This window comes from Pararge aegeria, chromosome 1, assembly GCF_905163445.1.
Source record: "Pararge aegeria chromosome 1, ilParAegt1.1, whole genome shotgun sequence".
Classification (NCBI taxonomy): Eukaryota; Metazoa; Arthropoda; class Insecta; order Lepidoptera; family Nymphalidae; genus Pararge; species Pararge aegeria.
This window is the reverse complement of record NC_053180.1, coordinates 8,521,176-8,538,811: the sequence shown is the minus strand read 5'-3', so window position 1 is coordinate 8,538,811 and position 17,636 is coordinate 8,521,176. Positions and strand designations below refer to the sequence as shown.

General features: G+C 35.2%; 1 protein-coding gene across 1 annotated transcript in view; it reads left to right on the top strand.

Annotated features, from left to right (window-relative positions):
- The window catches only part of LOC120623504 (plectin-like), a 32,677-nt gene extending 16,669 nt beyond the window's left edge, over positions 1-16,008 (top strand). The window contains exons 15-23 of the mRNA XM_039889553.1: positions 2,646-2,662; positions 5,990-6,127; positions 6,731-6,857; positions 8,188-8,279; positions 10,005-10,197; positions 12,189-12,246; positions 13,993-14,126; positions 15,134-15,285; positions 15,813-16,008. Of these exons, the coding sequence (XP_039745487.1) occupies positions 2,646-2,662; positions 5,990-6,127; positions 6,731-6,857; positions 8,188-8,279; positions 10,005-10,197; positions 12,189-12,246; positions 13,993-14,126; positions 15,134-15,285; positions 15,813-15,989 (1,088 nt within the window). The 3' untranslated portion in view covers positions 15,990-16,008. The remainder of the gene's footprint in view (positions 1-2,645; positions 2,663-5,989; positions 6,128-6,730; positions 6,858-8,187; positions 8,280-10,004; positions 10,198-12,188; positions 12,247-13,992; positions 14,127-15,133; positions 15,286-15,812) is intronic.
- The last annotated feature ends 1,628 nt before the right edge of the window (positions 16,009-17,636 follow it).

Here is a 17,636-nt window from a genome sequence, read left to right as displayed (position 1 = left end):
ACCAAAGTGATAGTAACCGGGACTGACAGTTTTACATGTTTTACGAGGCGCGGTGGTTAACTCAGCCAATTTCTTAACTTCGAGCTGGTACTGAAAATTCTTTAATAGGGAGTACACAATAGGTACCTTACATTTCTCGACGCGGGATTCGAATTTAGGAACATGCTCACCACTAAAGCAACGAGTCAGAGATACAATAGATGGATATAATATTATTGCATCAAGCATGGCTCATAGGCTCTAGTTTATTAAGAAGGTAGAAATAAAGTCGTTATCGTAAATGAATACGACAACGAGGCACACCTTTATATTGAAAAGTAAGTAAGTACATAACAGAATAAGTGACATAAACCTAGTTCACGTCATTAATCTACACGTAAAATGATTGATAAAATAAATTCATGAAAGTATTTAAATAAATTCCAACTTAAGGGTTTATTAGGAAAATAGACTACCTACTTTCCACTCACTTTTCACATGAATTCTTAAGAGTATCTATACTGATCGCGAGCGATCAACTAATCTCCGTGTATAGTGCTTCGTCTCCGAAAATTATCTTCAGATTTTATGGTGGTAATATTGCAAAAAAACAAAAATATTATTTTCATTTAAGGACGGTGTATGTATCTGGGTGTAAATTGATGAAATTATTATTCCTGAAAAGTTAAGGTTCAATTTAACGTCGCGTCTTAAATGTCGAGGACACTTTTCCTGAAATATATAACAGCTAATATGTCGACAATGAAAATGCTGTTATCTATGCAAAGTATTGCAGCGATTTGTACCGTCCTACTGTTTTATATCACTTGTTGTGGTAATGAGACATTTGAAGCAATTTATTACGCACATCTCCATCCGCACGACATACTCGTATTTAATGGTAACAGTGACAAGAAATATAACTTTTTATTTTTTAATAACTAAGTGTAATTAAACTGTGTCGGGATAGAATCTAGTAAGAGCTGCCGAGTCGATGGATGTAATAATTTTGTCCGTGTTATCGTTGTTATCATTTTGAACAAACATAAAAAGAATACCTACTCATTCTTACTATTAAATGAGTAGTTAAAACTATGTTTTATTGTGAGTGAATATGATAAAGTTTTCATGACTCCACAGGTATACTTAAAGATATATATTGAATACAATGACTAAATAGACAGTATCTTTTCACGGTTAGCAATAATAAATATACTTTTTGAAGTACATTTGCACAAGTGTAGCAATTTGTAGGTTTGATGTTTACGTAGTTTGCCTTTATTAGCTGCTTCCATCATTTAATTGTTATACATTCTTGTCTTGTCTGGAAGGCGAACTATACGGCAAAAATTGTAAGTCAACTGCATTTTTTTATTTAGTATAAATACTTATAAATTAAATTGTAATTTTATTTTTATTTATTTAAATATTTGTTGACATTATATTATCGTAGGGTAGGTTGGGATTTTCACCTGGCGCAATTCGATTAATAATTATGGCAGATTTCGATTCTATCTGCTATAGCAACTTCATCGACATTGATGATTTTTGTTGCCGTGCCTTAATAATTTTTATACTTGGTTCTTTATGGATAAGGTTCCTTTTATTTCTCCCGAGTAGAACTTATCTAGTCACTTTGGCATTATTGTTCTATAGATTAAATATTATTATCAAGAACCGATTTATGATTTGCTTACCGTTATCGAATATAAATAAACTTAATCATAAAGTTAATGACAAAGACGTGCCGCCAAGAGATATAGCGTTTCGGTACGATGCCGCGTAGAAGCTGATTAGGGGAATGAATTTATTATAGGTAGGTATATGCCATACCTGTAACAGAATCTAGGATAGCATAATATTAACTTGGTGAAATGACAGTCAAGGCCTAACTTGCCATGGTAAACAAAACATGACTACGAATATTTCTCAAACAACAATATTTGACTTAACTGAATGAAATTGGAAGTTCATAATGAATTTGCCCCGTTTTTTTGTACTGTAGATCAGGGATTCAAAACGTTTAACTTAAAAGTTAAGTAGTACACCTTGCTGTGTATCTCTGTACTTCCTACGGAGCCCCAGGGCACTGTGGCGCCCAGATTGGGATTTCCTGCTGCAGATAATAGTTACTTTTCCATCTATGTAATAATTTCCCGCGTTTGCTCTCCCATCCTCCAATGTTAGAGATGTTGATACTGATGATAGCTTCTCTATGTGAACCTACACTAGGAACCTGAGAAAAGACTGCCGTAATGAAGAGACACTTCGTAAACAAAAGGTTGTTAGACTTCGGAACAAAACGGCGCTTTAGGTATTTTTGTTTACTTTCTTGATAAATTTGCCAAAATAATCAAGATGACATCATTGATAAATTTAAATTCATCAGTAGATACTAACTAATCTTGATAAAATGGATTTGATAGTAGCTGGATTAAACTTCAATTAGACACTGGGTACATAGTTGGCAATTCAAGTGGAAGTGAAGTGAAATGACTATTGTAAAATAGTAATAACTACTGACATTGTAAAATAATAATAACTACCTACTCTAAGAATACAGGGTGAGTATTCAATACAGGAATCGTGCAAAGAAATAGTTTTCAAAAGCTTGATTTCATTAATTATTAAAAAAATGGGCATCAAACCCCACATACAATGCAAAGAAACCAATAAAAGTTTGGTGTGTTGTATTTTGTAGTTGTGGGGGAAACACACAAAAACTTAAAAAAACTAACGACGCCGTTGAAGATCGACTTTAAAATACCAACTTGTAGCGTAGCAGTAGAGTCACGATGAAGAATATTCTTAGTTGTAAAAGTTACTTAAAGTATTTAATGTTTAGTGCATATCTTGCACCTGTTTTTATTGTTTTTCAACAAGAACTTGTTGTTCACACACTTGTTCGTAAGAAGACGGTAAAGACATTATTTATTGAATGTTGTACAAACGCGGACGAAGTCACCGGCAAGTGGCCACCTGCTGCCTCCGTTAATTATCACTATAAATTAAAAATGTCGCCGGTTTAAAAGCGACTGAAAAGCGAATCGCCGTAGGCTGTGGCATAGTATATAGATGGTTGATATATATCTTTAATGCACTACAAGTTAACCTTTGCAATATTATCTGGTGGTAAATAAAAAAAAAAAAAAAAAAATTTAAATCTGTTTATTATAAATAAAAAATACATGGTTGTTTAGATCTCAATTACATTACGCTAATCTTCATTATGGAAGATTTTTGCGCTTGAGAGGGTTGCACAAATATATATTGATTATTATATATTACTTAATGTATAATGTAAGGAAAAAAAACAAAAAATAAAAAAAAAAAGGTAATATTGCAGTTGAAGATGGTAGTGGGCTAACCTGATAGTACGCACGCAAATCGCTTCGCGACATATCTTTGTTCACAAGCCTACGGTAGTAACTAGTTAAGGCCTGCCACCAGACCAGAGAAAAATTTGGAAATAATTATAAGTTACCAAATTTTCCCCCGTATTTTTTATACGAGTGGTGATCAGCACTGCTTTCTCACAAGTAAAATGTCCGCTTTGATATCTTAAAATTTATAAGAATATGTACTCATAGTATTATTATATATAATAATAGAAGACGCGCCACGTGATGCTGTGGTTTTCGCAATAATTAGCAAGAATTAATTATTATATATTATATATTAATTATTGTAATCATAAATTATTGAGATTTGGGTCCCTACAGAAAATCAGCGGTGTAGTATTCCTTTGCAGTTGCTTACTGCCATGGTGCTGCGGCTGCTGAGTAGGTGACACGTTGACCGCAACGAAGCAAACATACTCCTAAATTATTGTATTTATTTATTTATTCAATTTTTTTTCTCTTTTCTCTTGTTGAATAAAAATATTTATTATTATTTATAGATATAAACTATCCTTTATATATTTTTAAAAGATTATCCTTATAATAGAGGTTTTTCCCAGCTTCCCGTGAATGTTTGAGTTTTTTAATTATTTTCGTAATTTTTCAGATGTATCAAAGCATATTCGTTATAGTTTTGCTGTTCCATTGGTCGCATACACAAAACACCAACTGCGATTTCAGCACAAATGTACGTACATTCCAATTATAAAGTACTTAATGCAAATAGTAGTTCCTTAAACTGCTTCAATTTAATTGGATAGAAGCAGGCGTTACTTAAACTAAAACTAAGCTACTAAAATTAAGCTTAATTTGCTATACTGCGTGAAATACAGGAGAATCTGTATGGTGTAATTTATAATTTCTTCAAACCTTATATTCTACACCAAACAGATCTTCGGCAATGTAGGGTACATTACGCAAGTTTCGCTCCGAAACCGGAGCATCCTCAGGAGCTGTTGACTTTACAATGAATAATTTTTAAGTAAAAATTATTCATTGTAAAGAATCTTAACAATTATTCATTGTTAAGATTCAATCAAATCAAAGGCCTTATTAAGCCTTCTAAATTTTAATTACGGAGGCCTTATAGTTCCTGAGATTTCGTCATAAGCCAGTCAGTGGGTGTTCCACTTTTTAGCTTTTAGTGTGTCCAAGCGTTTTAAATTTTTTTCTTTATGATCAGCTGTGAAACGATTTTCTACGCATGACGCAAGATATAAAGTATTTTTTACGAAATGAAAATGGAAAATGAAAATGAACTGCCTTGTTGGTCCTGTGGCCTAGGTTCGATTCCCAGATCGGGTCAAAATAATTAAAAAAAATATATCAAAATTTAAAAGAAAATGTGACTGCAATAATTTGAACGTTAGAAGCAAAAATAAACTTGCAGTGCAGTACACTACACTACACAAAATAAGCAATTCATTTAAAGGAAATTGTATACAATTTTACAATAAATTACCGGTTGATTTTCTTGGAGATGTCACTAAAGAAGTTCAAAGTTTGTATTAAGCGAAAGCTTATAGAAAAGTCCTATTATAGTATAAAGGATTACGTAAACGATAAAAAAGTTTGGGTGTCAACAATTGCTCTAACCAGGTTGCTTCTTAAATACTTTCTAATGACAATGTGAGATGGTGATAACAAAAAGAACACCCGGCTAAGTTTTTTGTGGGCTTCTTCTTAGACCAGGGCGCAATCGGAACCCTCGTAGCTTTAGTTTTAAGTTTACGATTGTAGTTATCGCCATCACTACTCACTGCTATGTACACATTTTGTATATAATAACGCATCAAAAGTGCCATCTATGTGCCTATTTGAAGAAAGAAATATTTGACTTTGACTTTGAATAGGTTTCTTTTTATATTCTTAACTTATCTGGTAATAAACTAATGATGCAAACAGTCTAAGATGGCAGCGGCCTCACCTGTTAGCAGAATGGTAGTAGGTAATTACATTTTCATCACACACGCGTAATGTAGACCTTATTTCGAGTAAATCGACAAAAGGCTCTTATCGATATTAGATACGCGTGTTTTATTTAACATTACTACATTTGTGTTTTATTTACGACTAGCTGACCCGCGCAACTTCGTCTGCACCGAATCGGTTATTAGAGGTTTTAATATGAAATAATTATTAAAACGGTTCGATTTTATGGAGCTATGAAGAAAATTGATAAAAAAAATGATTTTAATTACAATTTAGTGAAATTATTATTTTTGTGTAATATCGAGATTACTATATGTCGCCATCTTAAACTAAGTGTCATTAGTTCCGTTACTATTGTAGATTATCAAAAAATAGTATTTTGATAATTCAGAAGGACTCTGTATTACGCCGCTCTTGCGTATTTATTCTTTTGAACTTTTGTGACTGCTTTTACCGACTGTCATCTGTGTGTACTCTGAACCTGTAATGAAAATATAATAAAGGTAAACTATATATTTTTTTAAATTACACAGAGGACGGGGGACACTGCCTCTTTACTACCACTACCACTTCCTTCCGCCCCCCATTTCAAGGTGCACGATTCAAAAATGTTATCCACGGCTGATAATCATGAAAAGAATGTTAAAACATCTATTCAAGACCATGTTTTTTTACAGGTGCGACCGGGTGTTTTATACCAAATTTCGAGTCCAAACTACCCCAATTACTACCCATCTGGATCAATATGCCGATGGATAGGAACTTGTCCCTCTGGATACAACTGCAGACTAGACTGTGAAATCGGTCTACCACAGGTAAACATCTGATTAGGGGTAATATGAATCATAAAAGGACAACTACAACTACCTTATATTATTTTTAACCCCCGACGCAAATCCGACGACGCGCGACGGGGTGTTATTAATTTAACGCGCGCGCGTGTGTGTGTGTGTGTGTATGAATGAATTTTTTTTTTTTTGTTTGAACGGTGAATTAGCTCGGAGTGTTGTTAGCTATGTTTGATGAAAATCGGTCCAAATGGCCGCCTCTACAAAATTGAGTTTTACATATATTTTCACAACTCACTAAATGTGGAAATCAAATGAAGATAGATTTTAATCCAAGATGGCCGCCGCCGCAAAATGGCCAATTACGGTTTTTTGTTCACAACTCGCTTTCTGTGGGTATCAAATGAAAGAGCTTGACTAGAAGCATACTATATACACTGTAACAAATTTCAATTCCAAGATGGCTGTCATCACAAAATTGCGAATTTTTCCCTCAATATGGTTATAAATTTCAAAGGGCATCTCTTATAACTAGTGGAATAATATATACTGTATTGCAAGTCAGGAAATTTTAAATTTTATTTTATAATTTAATAAAGTCTCATTTATAAAACAAAACATAATCTGCAGAGCTCATCATGTAGCGTAGATCGCTTCTTGATTTCGTCAAGCGGAGATCGGACGCTGCAAGCAGCAGATTACTATTGTGGCTCAGGAACGGTCAGCGCAGTTTCAACTGGCGTAGAGATAGTTGCAGGTTAGTTTTTTTTTTTAAATAAGTAACTGCTACTAATTTTTTGACCTCCCAGCTCAGTGGTATGCTCTGTGCACAGAATGAAGATACAGAAACCGTGTACCGACTAATATTGAAGAATCATAAACCACTCAGTGGCGTGCACCGGGTTCCTTACCAGGGTATGCATTCAGCAGGTCAATTGCATGAAAAGGGCAAAAGTTCTCCTTCTATACGTGTTATATATAAATTTTAGGGTAGGCAGTGGTTTTGTGCATGTATGAAGTGCACGCCACTGAAACCACTCCACTTTAGTGATTCTCGAATACCGTTGAACGTCGAACAGTTGGCAGTAATTATTTTACCTTTAATGTTCTAAACGTTTGCTATAAAATGGGGAAAATGGGAAAAAATTGTAAGCTAGCAACATTCCGCGGATGTGAAGTTTGACGTGCGCGGGGCAGTTTCACTGTTTCTCTGTATTTTCTTTATTCTGTGGGGCTGTGGTTTACATTGGAGGTCCCGGGTTCAAATCCGATTGGCAATTTGGGAATTTATAATTTATGAATTTTCTCTGGTCTGGTCAGGTTTCCGTCGTGGCTAGATACCACCACGACTAAGTGCCGCTAAGCTAAGCGATTTAGCGTTCCGTTACGATGTCGCGTAGAATATGATTAGGGAAATGGGTTTAAAACAACTGTATGGGTTTAAAACAACTGCCCGGTGGCGTGCACTGGGTTTCTTACCAAGGTATGGAAAATTACATAAAAAGGCATATAATTCTTCTATACGAGCTACATATCAATTTTAGGGTATACAGTGCTTTTGTGCATGTATGAAACGCACGCCACTACAACTGCAATATCTACTTTCTAACAGGTTAGCCCGATGCCATCATAGATTGCGTCAACACTTACAACCCAAGTGAGAATGAGTGGATAACAAAAAAAAAATACTATCATAATAAATCTTGCACGGATATGTAGAAGAGCGAAAAAAACCGCGACTAAATAAGTCTTTTAAATCCATCCATATTCATTCAATCAGGTCATAGTCATAGGTCTATCGTAATAATTGACGGACCAAGCAGATTGCCCACCTGATGGTAAGTGGAAAACCGTCGCCTATAAACACCACTTTTCATGGCATGCAAGGAACACCTCCGACAAACTGTCGTCATGTGTATCAACCTGAATGTTGCTTGGCAGCAGATATAACCACGGATACGTAAACCAATTTTAATCGTTCTTGCAACAACAGATTGATGGAATTAGTAATGCTGAAGTATTCTACCACTTAATTAGTCGGATGAGAACGGGATTTAAACGGTTTTATACAAAGCAAGTTATTACAGGTCTTAGATCGCAAAGTGGCCAAGGCAGGTTTAGATGTGACCTGTATGCTCAGAGCAGTGCTCCAACTTGTAGCTGTGGATATAAGAAGACGGTAAGAGAATAATATCATATACCAGCTGTGTCTGAATATTAAAGATTTTTGCAAAAAAAAAGAAATGGGAGACGTTATAAAATGAAATTTTCGAACTTTTATTTATTTATTTATTTTCAATCATAAGTGACTTGATGTCCTGAAACTCCATTGAGTCAAACTTATTGTCTATTTGTCTGTGTGTCTGTTTGCCGTTATGTATTTTGTTTTATGCGCGTATCACGCAAATAACGAATAAAAAACGTAAATTTTTTATACGTTATTTGCGTGATACGCGCATTTAGTTTTTGGGAATTTGATGTTCTTTCAGTACCAATAGTAAGCCTATTTTACTTTCCTAGCCTTAGTAAGGAACGACTGGCGCAGTGGGCAGCGACCCTGCTTTCTGAGTCCAAGGCTCAATTCCCACAACTACAAAATGTTTGTGTGATGAACATGAGTGTTTTTCAGGGCTTGTCTGTTTATCTGTATTATAAGTATTTATGTATATTATTCATAACATATTGATAAACGACTAAGACACCGCGAGGTATCTTTACATCGTTCGAGTCCATGTAGGACTGAGGTGCATCGATAATCAGCAGTCCTATTTATATCAAAATACCCACCAATTCAATGTCATGAACATTTTATAGTTATCAAAAGTTTAATTATTTACCCACTTTATAAATTTACTGTAACATTATTCTTCAGTTATCTCAGTACCCATAATAAAGCTACGCTTACTTTGGGGCTAGATGGCGATGTGTGTATTGTCGTAGTATATTTATTTATTTATATCTTTTTAACTGACTCTATGTCAAAAATTAAGTCTATCGGTTGCTTAGTTAGGAATTGTAGGAAGGGCAAACAAACATACTTTCGCTCTTATAATATTGTATAGTTAGGATTGAAGTCCCAAAATGCATCTGACCGTTGTATTATGATTAACGACTAAGACCCCAGGAGGTATATTTACATCGTTCGAGTCCATGTAGGACCGAAGGGTATCATTTTTCGGATGGACATTTGCCGATAACCACCTGAGGGGTTGCTACGGCGTCACCGGGGGAGTGGGGCGAGCGCGAAAGCTCGCCATGAGAAGAGGCCCAGGGCTGGTTATTAATCAAATATTATTTTAATTGTTTCTTGAAAACTATCTATTAACTAATTAATAATTATTACAGTATTTAAAAAAAGAATTCAAAATTCAAAATTCATTTATTTCAATTAGTCCTAATTAATAAGCACTTATGAAACGTCAAGTCTGTTTGTAGTGACTCTACCGGTATCGGTTCGAAAGGCAGATTCCACTGAGAAGAGCCGGCATGAAACTCAGCAGATTGCTCTTTTCCAACATCATTTTAAACTTTAACAATCTTTAGAATTTTTCTGTTTTGTGAGAGATGAGAGCGGAGTGGCCTGCTTCCAAGCAGCCTTTTCGTTTAGGAATTCATCAATCGTGTAGTAACCACGATTTATTAAATGTGTTTTAATATATTGTTTAAACTTAAAAAAAGGTAAAGGTAGATCTAATATTACCTTCGGTAACATGTTATAAAAGCATATACCCATCCCCACAAAGGATTTGTGTACTTTTCTCAGACGATATGCAGATATCACTATTTTATGTCCGTTTCCGTTTCTATTTGTAAAATCCTAATCAAAATAATAAAATATCTGAATAGTTATCAAAAGTTTGGTTAATTACCCACTTTATAAAATTACTGTAACAATTGTCAACAGAACCGTATTGTTGGCGGACAAGAAACTTCTCCCTACGAATACCCTATGATGGCTGGAATAGTATATGCCAGCGCTGAAGATATCAAATGTGGTGCTACGATCATTTCCCAATACTACGTGGTAACCGCAGCACATTGCGTAGCAGGCAAGCAATTATCTGAGCTAATAGTTGTGGCTGGAGTTCATAACAGAGGTAAGTTATTTTCAAAATATATATAGGTATATATATGAGTATACAAGGTTTAAAAAAAAAACGATACAGTTGTATACATTAAAACTGACAACTTTTGTTCAACAACTTTGTTTTAACTCGAAAATATTTTGCGGAGATACTCTACTTGTAAAATCGGCAACAGCGCGAACCACGACTCTATCGTGCGTGCTCGCAGTTGTTTGGCAACAGAGACATGTATTTGGTTTCACAGTGTAATGTTACTTTACAGATATAACATGATTTATAATTTTTTTTATATGAAATAAACTACTGATTTTTGAACACTTGTAGAACAAATGTGTTAGTTTTAATGATAGAAACTACAAGACCGAGATCGTTCTGGGTTTTTTTATTTAACCCTGCATATTTCGATGTAAACTAATGCCGGCATACCTGAGTGCCGTGTTAAAGATTTTCTATTTTGTCTATCGCCTGGAATTTAACTCTCTCTTTCGATTCCATTCCATAGTTAACTTTAACGCGATCGAAAAGGTAAAAAATCTCAAAGCAACTTGAATCGAAGTTTTGCACGTGTCGTTTACTTATCAACTAGCCTCCTAAAATAAGGAGGCGAAACTTTTTTGGTGATGATAAGTTTCAAGACATTTCGATAAGTATAATTCTTATAACACTTGAAAGGACCAATTAAAATTTGGTGAATATCTTCTTTTGGGAAGCAATAGGGAACTCATTGATGGCGAATATTTAGTCTAAGTATTACAAAAATAAGTTTGTAAAAATAAAATACAAAAATGGCTTTAACCTGTAAAATGTTAAGGTATTTTATGTTTGATTCTAATAAAAATTCTAGTACCCATAAATCATAGATGATTGCGACGGTGTAGCCGAAATGATTAAAATATGCTAAAGAAAAATAAGTTATTTTGAAATGTAGGACGGACTTATAACAAGTATTCAACCCCCAATATCTCTACCATCCTCAATTCTCTAAGGGGTGGAATTTCAAAATATCCTGTCTGAGACACACACTTTATAAAGATACACCCTCCAAAATTAATGTCTTAGAGCGTTTAAGTTTAAGTGCCAGCGGTTTAGACTGTGCGTTGATTACTCAGTCGGTCATATCTTTAAATTTTATATTCAGAGATACATTTGAACTTTTTATTAACTGACAAGATAAGTAGGCATGATGACTAATTTTGAAAACTGCCCTATGATGTTTGGAAGTACTTACTACAACGTGCGTACTCAACAAAACCTTTGAATACTATCCAAAAATCTTATTTTTGCAGAAATCAATATATATGCAATGCAATATAGAATGCAAATATGTATATTCGAAAAAAATATTTCCCTTTATACTCTTGGCATCATAGGCAAATTAGAGCTTTTGTAAGTACTTGTAAGTTGTACCATACCTAAAGATTACTGATTTTGGAATTGATAACAATGATATTTTAAAATCACAAAATACTGGATATACGCTGAAATTTCCGAAGTTCAAGCGGTATAAAATTATTTTTATAGGTTTCACCTGTCAGAATAGATACATGTATCAACATGTACATGGATAAATAAATACAATTTTAGCGAATTTAATTGCAATTCTACCGGTGATCCTAGAGCGGGCAGTTACCTTGGCCAACGAATTAGTTTGGCCATCCAAAGGGGAAATGCTGCCAGCATCTTGGGAACTGTGCCTCGCTGCGGTGGTTTCGAGGACGTTTTAGATTTTATTTAGTTTTTAAATAGTTTATTTTAGGTTATATTTATAATTTTGTATATTATATAAAATAAAAAGTTTAACAGTGGAAAAAAAAAAAAAAAACTATTAGACATTTTAGCGATTGTTTGTTATTCACTATGCCTATTATATTGGTAGCGATGATATTTTTTTTCAGTCACGACTGCTCTAGTTAATTATTAACATACCTAGATAGTAAAAAAAAAGCCAGGATTCTTTGAAGAAAATAGTTATGTAATTCGTTAAGATCAATTCTATTTTGCAGATACAGCACAACAGGTCTTCCAAGTCTCTACAATCCGCATACATCCGCAATACAATTCGTAAGTAACCAGTGAAGGAACTGTAAGTAGCCTATAAAATAACGATGGTAATTCATTTTGATTTCATTGGGATGTGATTTGTCACGCTAATTGCTATTGCTAAGTTATTTGCTTAACAGTAACATAATATTTCGGTATTTATTATATTTTTCACAAGTAAATTTAATTCTCCTCTTGTGGGCCGTCACTGTTCATTATATACTTAAAGTTGTGTTTGGAAATGAGTGAAATAGATTGCATGAGGCTAAATACGGGCTAGTAGTTGCGGCACGCGCCCCTTATCCTTGGCTTGCTCGCCATCGAACATTAGTTTTTAAGTATGAAACTCTCTATCGTCAAAGTTAGAGGACACACGTTTTAGAGTCGCAAATCCTGTATTTCTGATTTTGCTGTCAAAAGCCCAATCTAAAGAATTGTAGTCAAATTTGAATTTTAAAGCAGTTATTTTAAGATCCATTTAATCCTCGATTCCTATCAAATCGTGTACTAATGCTACTGTGCCCGCTTCTGTAAGCTATCTGTGAGATTTTCTACCTACGCTTCCAAAATTGTTCTTAGGTTAGCGATATCTGCATCACGAATGTCTATTTGACATCACGATAAACTAGTAGATATGGTGAATATGCCAGATAAAACACGCAATTAATTATGTATATTATATTTAAAATAAACGTTTCTAGTTTAATATCAAATAAAACGCCTTAATGCGTAAATTACCGAAGAATCTAGGTAGGTAGGTACTTTAAATAGCATATTATATAGGAATAGCATATTCACAAGTTTTACATAATAGTTAATACTATAATAAAATTTCGCTATATTATAATCTTAATATATATAAATCTCCTGTCACGATGTTTGTCCGCGATGGACTCCTAAACTACTTAACCGATTTTAAATTAAATTGGCACACCGTGAGCAGTCTGCTCCAACTTAAGAGATAGGATAGCTTAGATCTTTAATTATAGTCGCAATTTTATTTTATTGCAAATTATTTGTCTTTAATTAATTGACAGTCACATGTTATACATATATATACTACTATACTCATTTAAGGCTTAACGATACTGAATACTTTAAAAACAAAATCAAACGCAGACGAAGTCGCGGGCAACAGCTAGTAAGTTATAAAACACGAAAGACATTTTAAACTTAACGCAAGAGAGAAGTAAGTATCATATTCAACATAACTTACCATGATTATTGCTGAGCGGAAGCTTTAAAAAAATAATAAATAAAATAAAAGTTCTAGAAATTAAATCCTATTATTTTTCCTACAAAGCATCTCCAAGATAGTAACGGGTTAACCTATTTAGGGTATGGCAGTTATATTAAACCCATTCGATGTCGTACCGGAACGCTAAATCGCTTAGCGGCACATCTTTGTCGGCAGGGCGGTAAAGCAGCCACGGCAGCAGGCTTTCATCTGACCATACCAGAGAAAATTCAAAAGTTATACTTCCCAAATCTCTTTTGCCGGGGTTCAAACCCAAGACTCCCGCTAAAATCACAGCCCTGACCACTGCGCCACGAAGGTCGTCACTTACTCCTAGTATGATCAACACCGCTAGCTTAAATTAGGGTTTGACGCTTTTTAAAGGTTGTTGCTACTTACTTGTTTTAAGATTTTATGTGACCCAGTTTTACGTTTCTATAAAATTTTAATTTCCCCGTTGTCGGATTTCAGATTTGAACTTTTATTTTGTTTTAATAGAATATCTACTTATGTATTTTTTTTTTTTTCAGAAATAACTACGATTACGACGTCGCAGTACTAGGTTTAAATAAACCAATTCAGTTTAATGAAATGGTTGGTCCCGTGTGTTTGCCCTTTAAGTTCTTGAACAAAGACTTTACTGGGGCCCAAGTAACGTTGTTGGGTATGTACTTAGTACATTTTTTATTTCTTTGTAATATTTTTTTTAATCTCTTTTCGTCGACAAAATATGGTAGAGAATTTCCGGCTACATATGTCTATTGTCTAATACCTAATACCTAGTAGTTTTGATGGTGGATTGGCGGAGAGCCACAAGGAATAAGAATTCATTGAAGTGGTAATAGCCTAGTGGTTAGAGCTACAGTCTCCCTTTCGTGGAGCTGAGTTGGTTTTTGGTTGGTTGGTTTTGGTTTAGTTTGGTTGGAAAAAAGTACATTGAAATCCGTGCATCCGAAAAAAAAGTTGGTCATCAAGAGACGCCCGGTACATGTAAAATATTGGCAATAAAGCTATTTTACACAATATTCCTTTTCATTATACATAATGTAATAGAGTGTAAAATAACAAATAAAATAGAGCTTCGTAAGTAAAATATATTTTTCTTAAAACTTTACTTTGCTTAAAATTTTACGAAATAATAAATAAATGTATCACGAAATACACACACCGACGTCTAGTCCCAAATTAAGCGGAGCTTGTGTTATGGGTTCTTAGATAGGTATATAATGCATAATAAAATATAATTACGACAAATATGCAGTTGTGTATTGTGGCATGATGGCATGAGAGAGCGTAATGCGGTTTGCACTGTGCACTGACAAGTTAAAAATATCTCTTGATCCTTAATTATAAGTAAATATAGTCTTGTAATAAGAAAATAACGTCAAAAATATCTTTATTCGAGTAGGCCCATGGATGGTACGGCACTTATTATGCGTACCTAGATTACATGAGAAATGTGTAGGTACATGGTAGCGAGATGATGGCGATAACCATATTCGTATATTTAAAGGTTCAGAACGCGCCCTGGTCAAAACCTGGTGAAGTCCACTTAAAACTTAGCCGGGTGTTCTTTTTTGTTATCACCATCTCACATTGACATTTAAACTTACGTTTAACATATTTTGTTATTATTATAGTTACGTTTAACATATTTTGTTATTATTATAGGTTGGGGAACTTTATTCTTCGGGGGTAATAAAGCACCGGCGCTTAGGAAGGTGGATGTTGACGTGATAAGCCAGTCCGCCTGCCGAAGCCGCTTGCCATCGGTGACGCCGCAACAAATTTGCACCTTTACTAAAGGAAAAGATTCTTGCCAGGTATGTGGAGGCGATGGGTACTCCGCGAGTTTTCCTTTACTAGAGAAAAAGATTCTTGTGAGGTATTCTTGATATGATGATCGAAGTGCGAGAAGACCAAGAGTCGCAAGTGCTTTAAAACTAAAAAAATAGGTTAGTTTTATCTCCACGCGATCTCATTTTGATAGCCCAGTGGGTAGGATTTCGACTCCACTTTCAGGGAGGGTCCAGTAAAATCGCAGCACGCACTTCTAACTTTTCTAAGTTATGTGCGTTTTAAGCAATTAAAATATCACTACCCTTCAGGTTTCCTCACGATTAACCTTTACATGTTCAACGGTAAAGGAAAACATCTTGAGGAAACCTGCACACCTGAGAGTTCTCCAATCCCCATTGGCCCAGCGAGGTGGACTACGGTCTTACCCCCTTCTCATTGTGGGACCCGTGCCTTGAAACATCATATCCTTATATTTTATTTTATAATTGAAGCTGAATTTGGAGCTTGGGTAAAAGGTATTTTAACTTTTAACAATAATTTTGGTTTATAGGACGACTCCGGTGGACCACTCCTGTATCCAGATCCGGACACCGGCTCCATGTTTATAACTGGAATTATCAGTTCAGGAACGTTCTGCGCATCAAACGAGCCGGCTAAGAACACGAGAATTACGTCTGTGCTCAATTGGATTGTGGAGAGCGCCCCGGCTAATTACTGCAGGAAATAAATACATTGGGAATAATGTAGCTGCAGATTTTTATTTTGAACATTCCTATTCGAAATTTCCTTACTTTGTTACGATTTTATAAAGTCCTAATGTTATAGTAATATGGTGTCATCATCAAAGCCTTATGGCAACCGCTAGTAAATAATCATCATTATGCCTAGAAACAGACGTCCACTCGAGAACATTTGGAAATCTACAAAATAACTATATTTTGTAGATTTCCAAATAACAAGGTTGCTTGGAAGCATCCGGCTCCGCTTTCATCTCTCACAAGATAGAAAAATGAATGTTATAAATAATGTAAAATGTAAATAGTTGATGTTGGAAAAGAGCAACTGCTGAGTTTATTGCCGGCTTCTTTTTCTGTGGTAGAGTCAATAAAAACACACGGACTTGACGTTTGAATTTGAATTGAATTTGAATTTTGAAATGCCACTGTCTTTTGCGCTTGGGTCCAGCGGCTCCTTGCGACTCGCTCGATGATGCTGCTGCCCGTTCTCCGTTATATTCCCTTAGTCGCCTCGTACGAGATTCACGGGAAGAGGAGGGGTGGTGACCACTGTTTTGTTTCTGATCTGCTGTCACTACACGGCATGTTATACAACTTGTAACGTAATTACGAAATACTGTGTGCATCAAAATTTTGTGCTTTTCTTCTTTTCCTGTCCATTGTCTTTTCCTTTTGGTGATGTGCAAATAAAGTGTATAAATAAAAAAATTAAAATAAATGTAATGTGCACCTACTTAGTAGATACCATGGTGCCGCCCGCGGTCTAGTTCTTAACTGCTTCGTTTGGTCTAGTGGTTATCATATTCGGCTGCAGATCACCAAGTCCTGTGTTTTGCGATTGTCGGGTCGGGCCAGTGAAAAGTATTGGGTTTTCCTATCAACAAATTTATAGTATCAGCTCGGAGTTTGGAGAATGCTTCGGAGAGCACGGTCTTAGCTGCGGTCCTTCGCCTGATCTCTTTCTGGTCGTGTCGGAACTGCCGTCACAGAAGGGAATAGAGAGAACATCGGTTATTTATATGTGAGTCAATTCCTCATAATGGTTGCCTGGAAGAAATCACTATAAGTGATAAGGCCGCCTTTGTTACACAAATTTAATTGTACCTTTGTTGTTTTTGTCTCTTTTTTTTTTTTTCTTGGGTGCAATAAAGTATTTTTGATCGATTGATTGATCGGTGTTTGTGCACACACTCTGACGGCCGATTGGCGCAGTTTGCAGCGACCCTGCTTTCTGAGTCCAGGGCCGTGGGTTCGATTCCCACAACTGGAAAATGTTTGTGTGATAAGCATGAATGAAAATGAAACCACCGCCGTAATCGGTCATTGAAACTTGTTAGTTAGAAAACCGCCCGCAGCATCCAGTGTCAAAATCGAACCTTTATAATATATGTTTTCATTTGTGTTTGATTACAAGATTTATGTAGATATATAAAAATTTAAGAAGCGACAGGATTTTTACCTCTTCGCGCTAAGAAGATAAAAATATGGATAAAGACCAGGCGCATTACCGACATCGACAGCTTACCGTGCTCTCCAAGGCCCGGGGGTGTATCATCGCCTATATATTTATTGTCTTCATACAATTTTCCCGTCCGTGTCGTACGTGTGACGAAAAAATTTGCATATTAACCCTACAA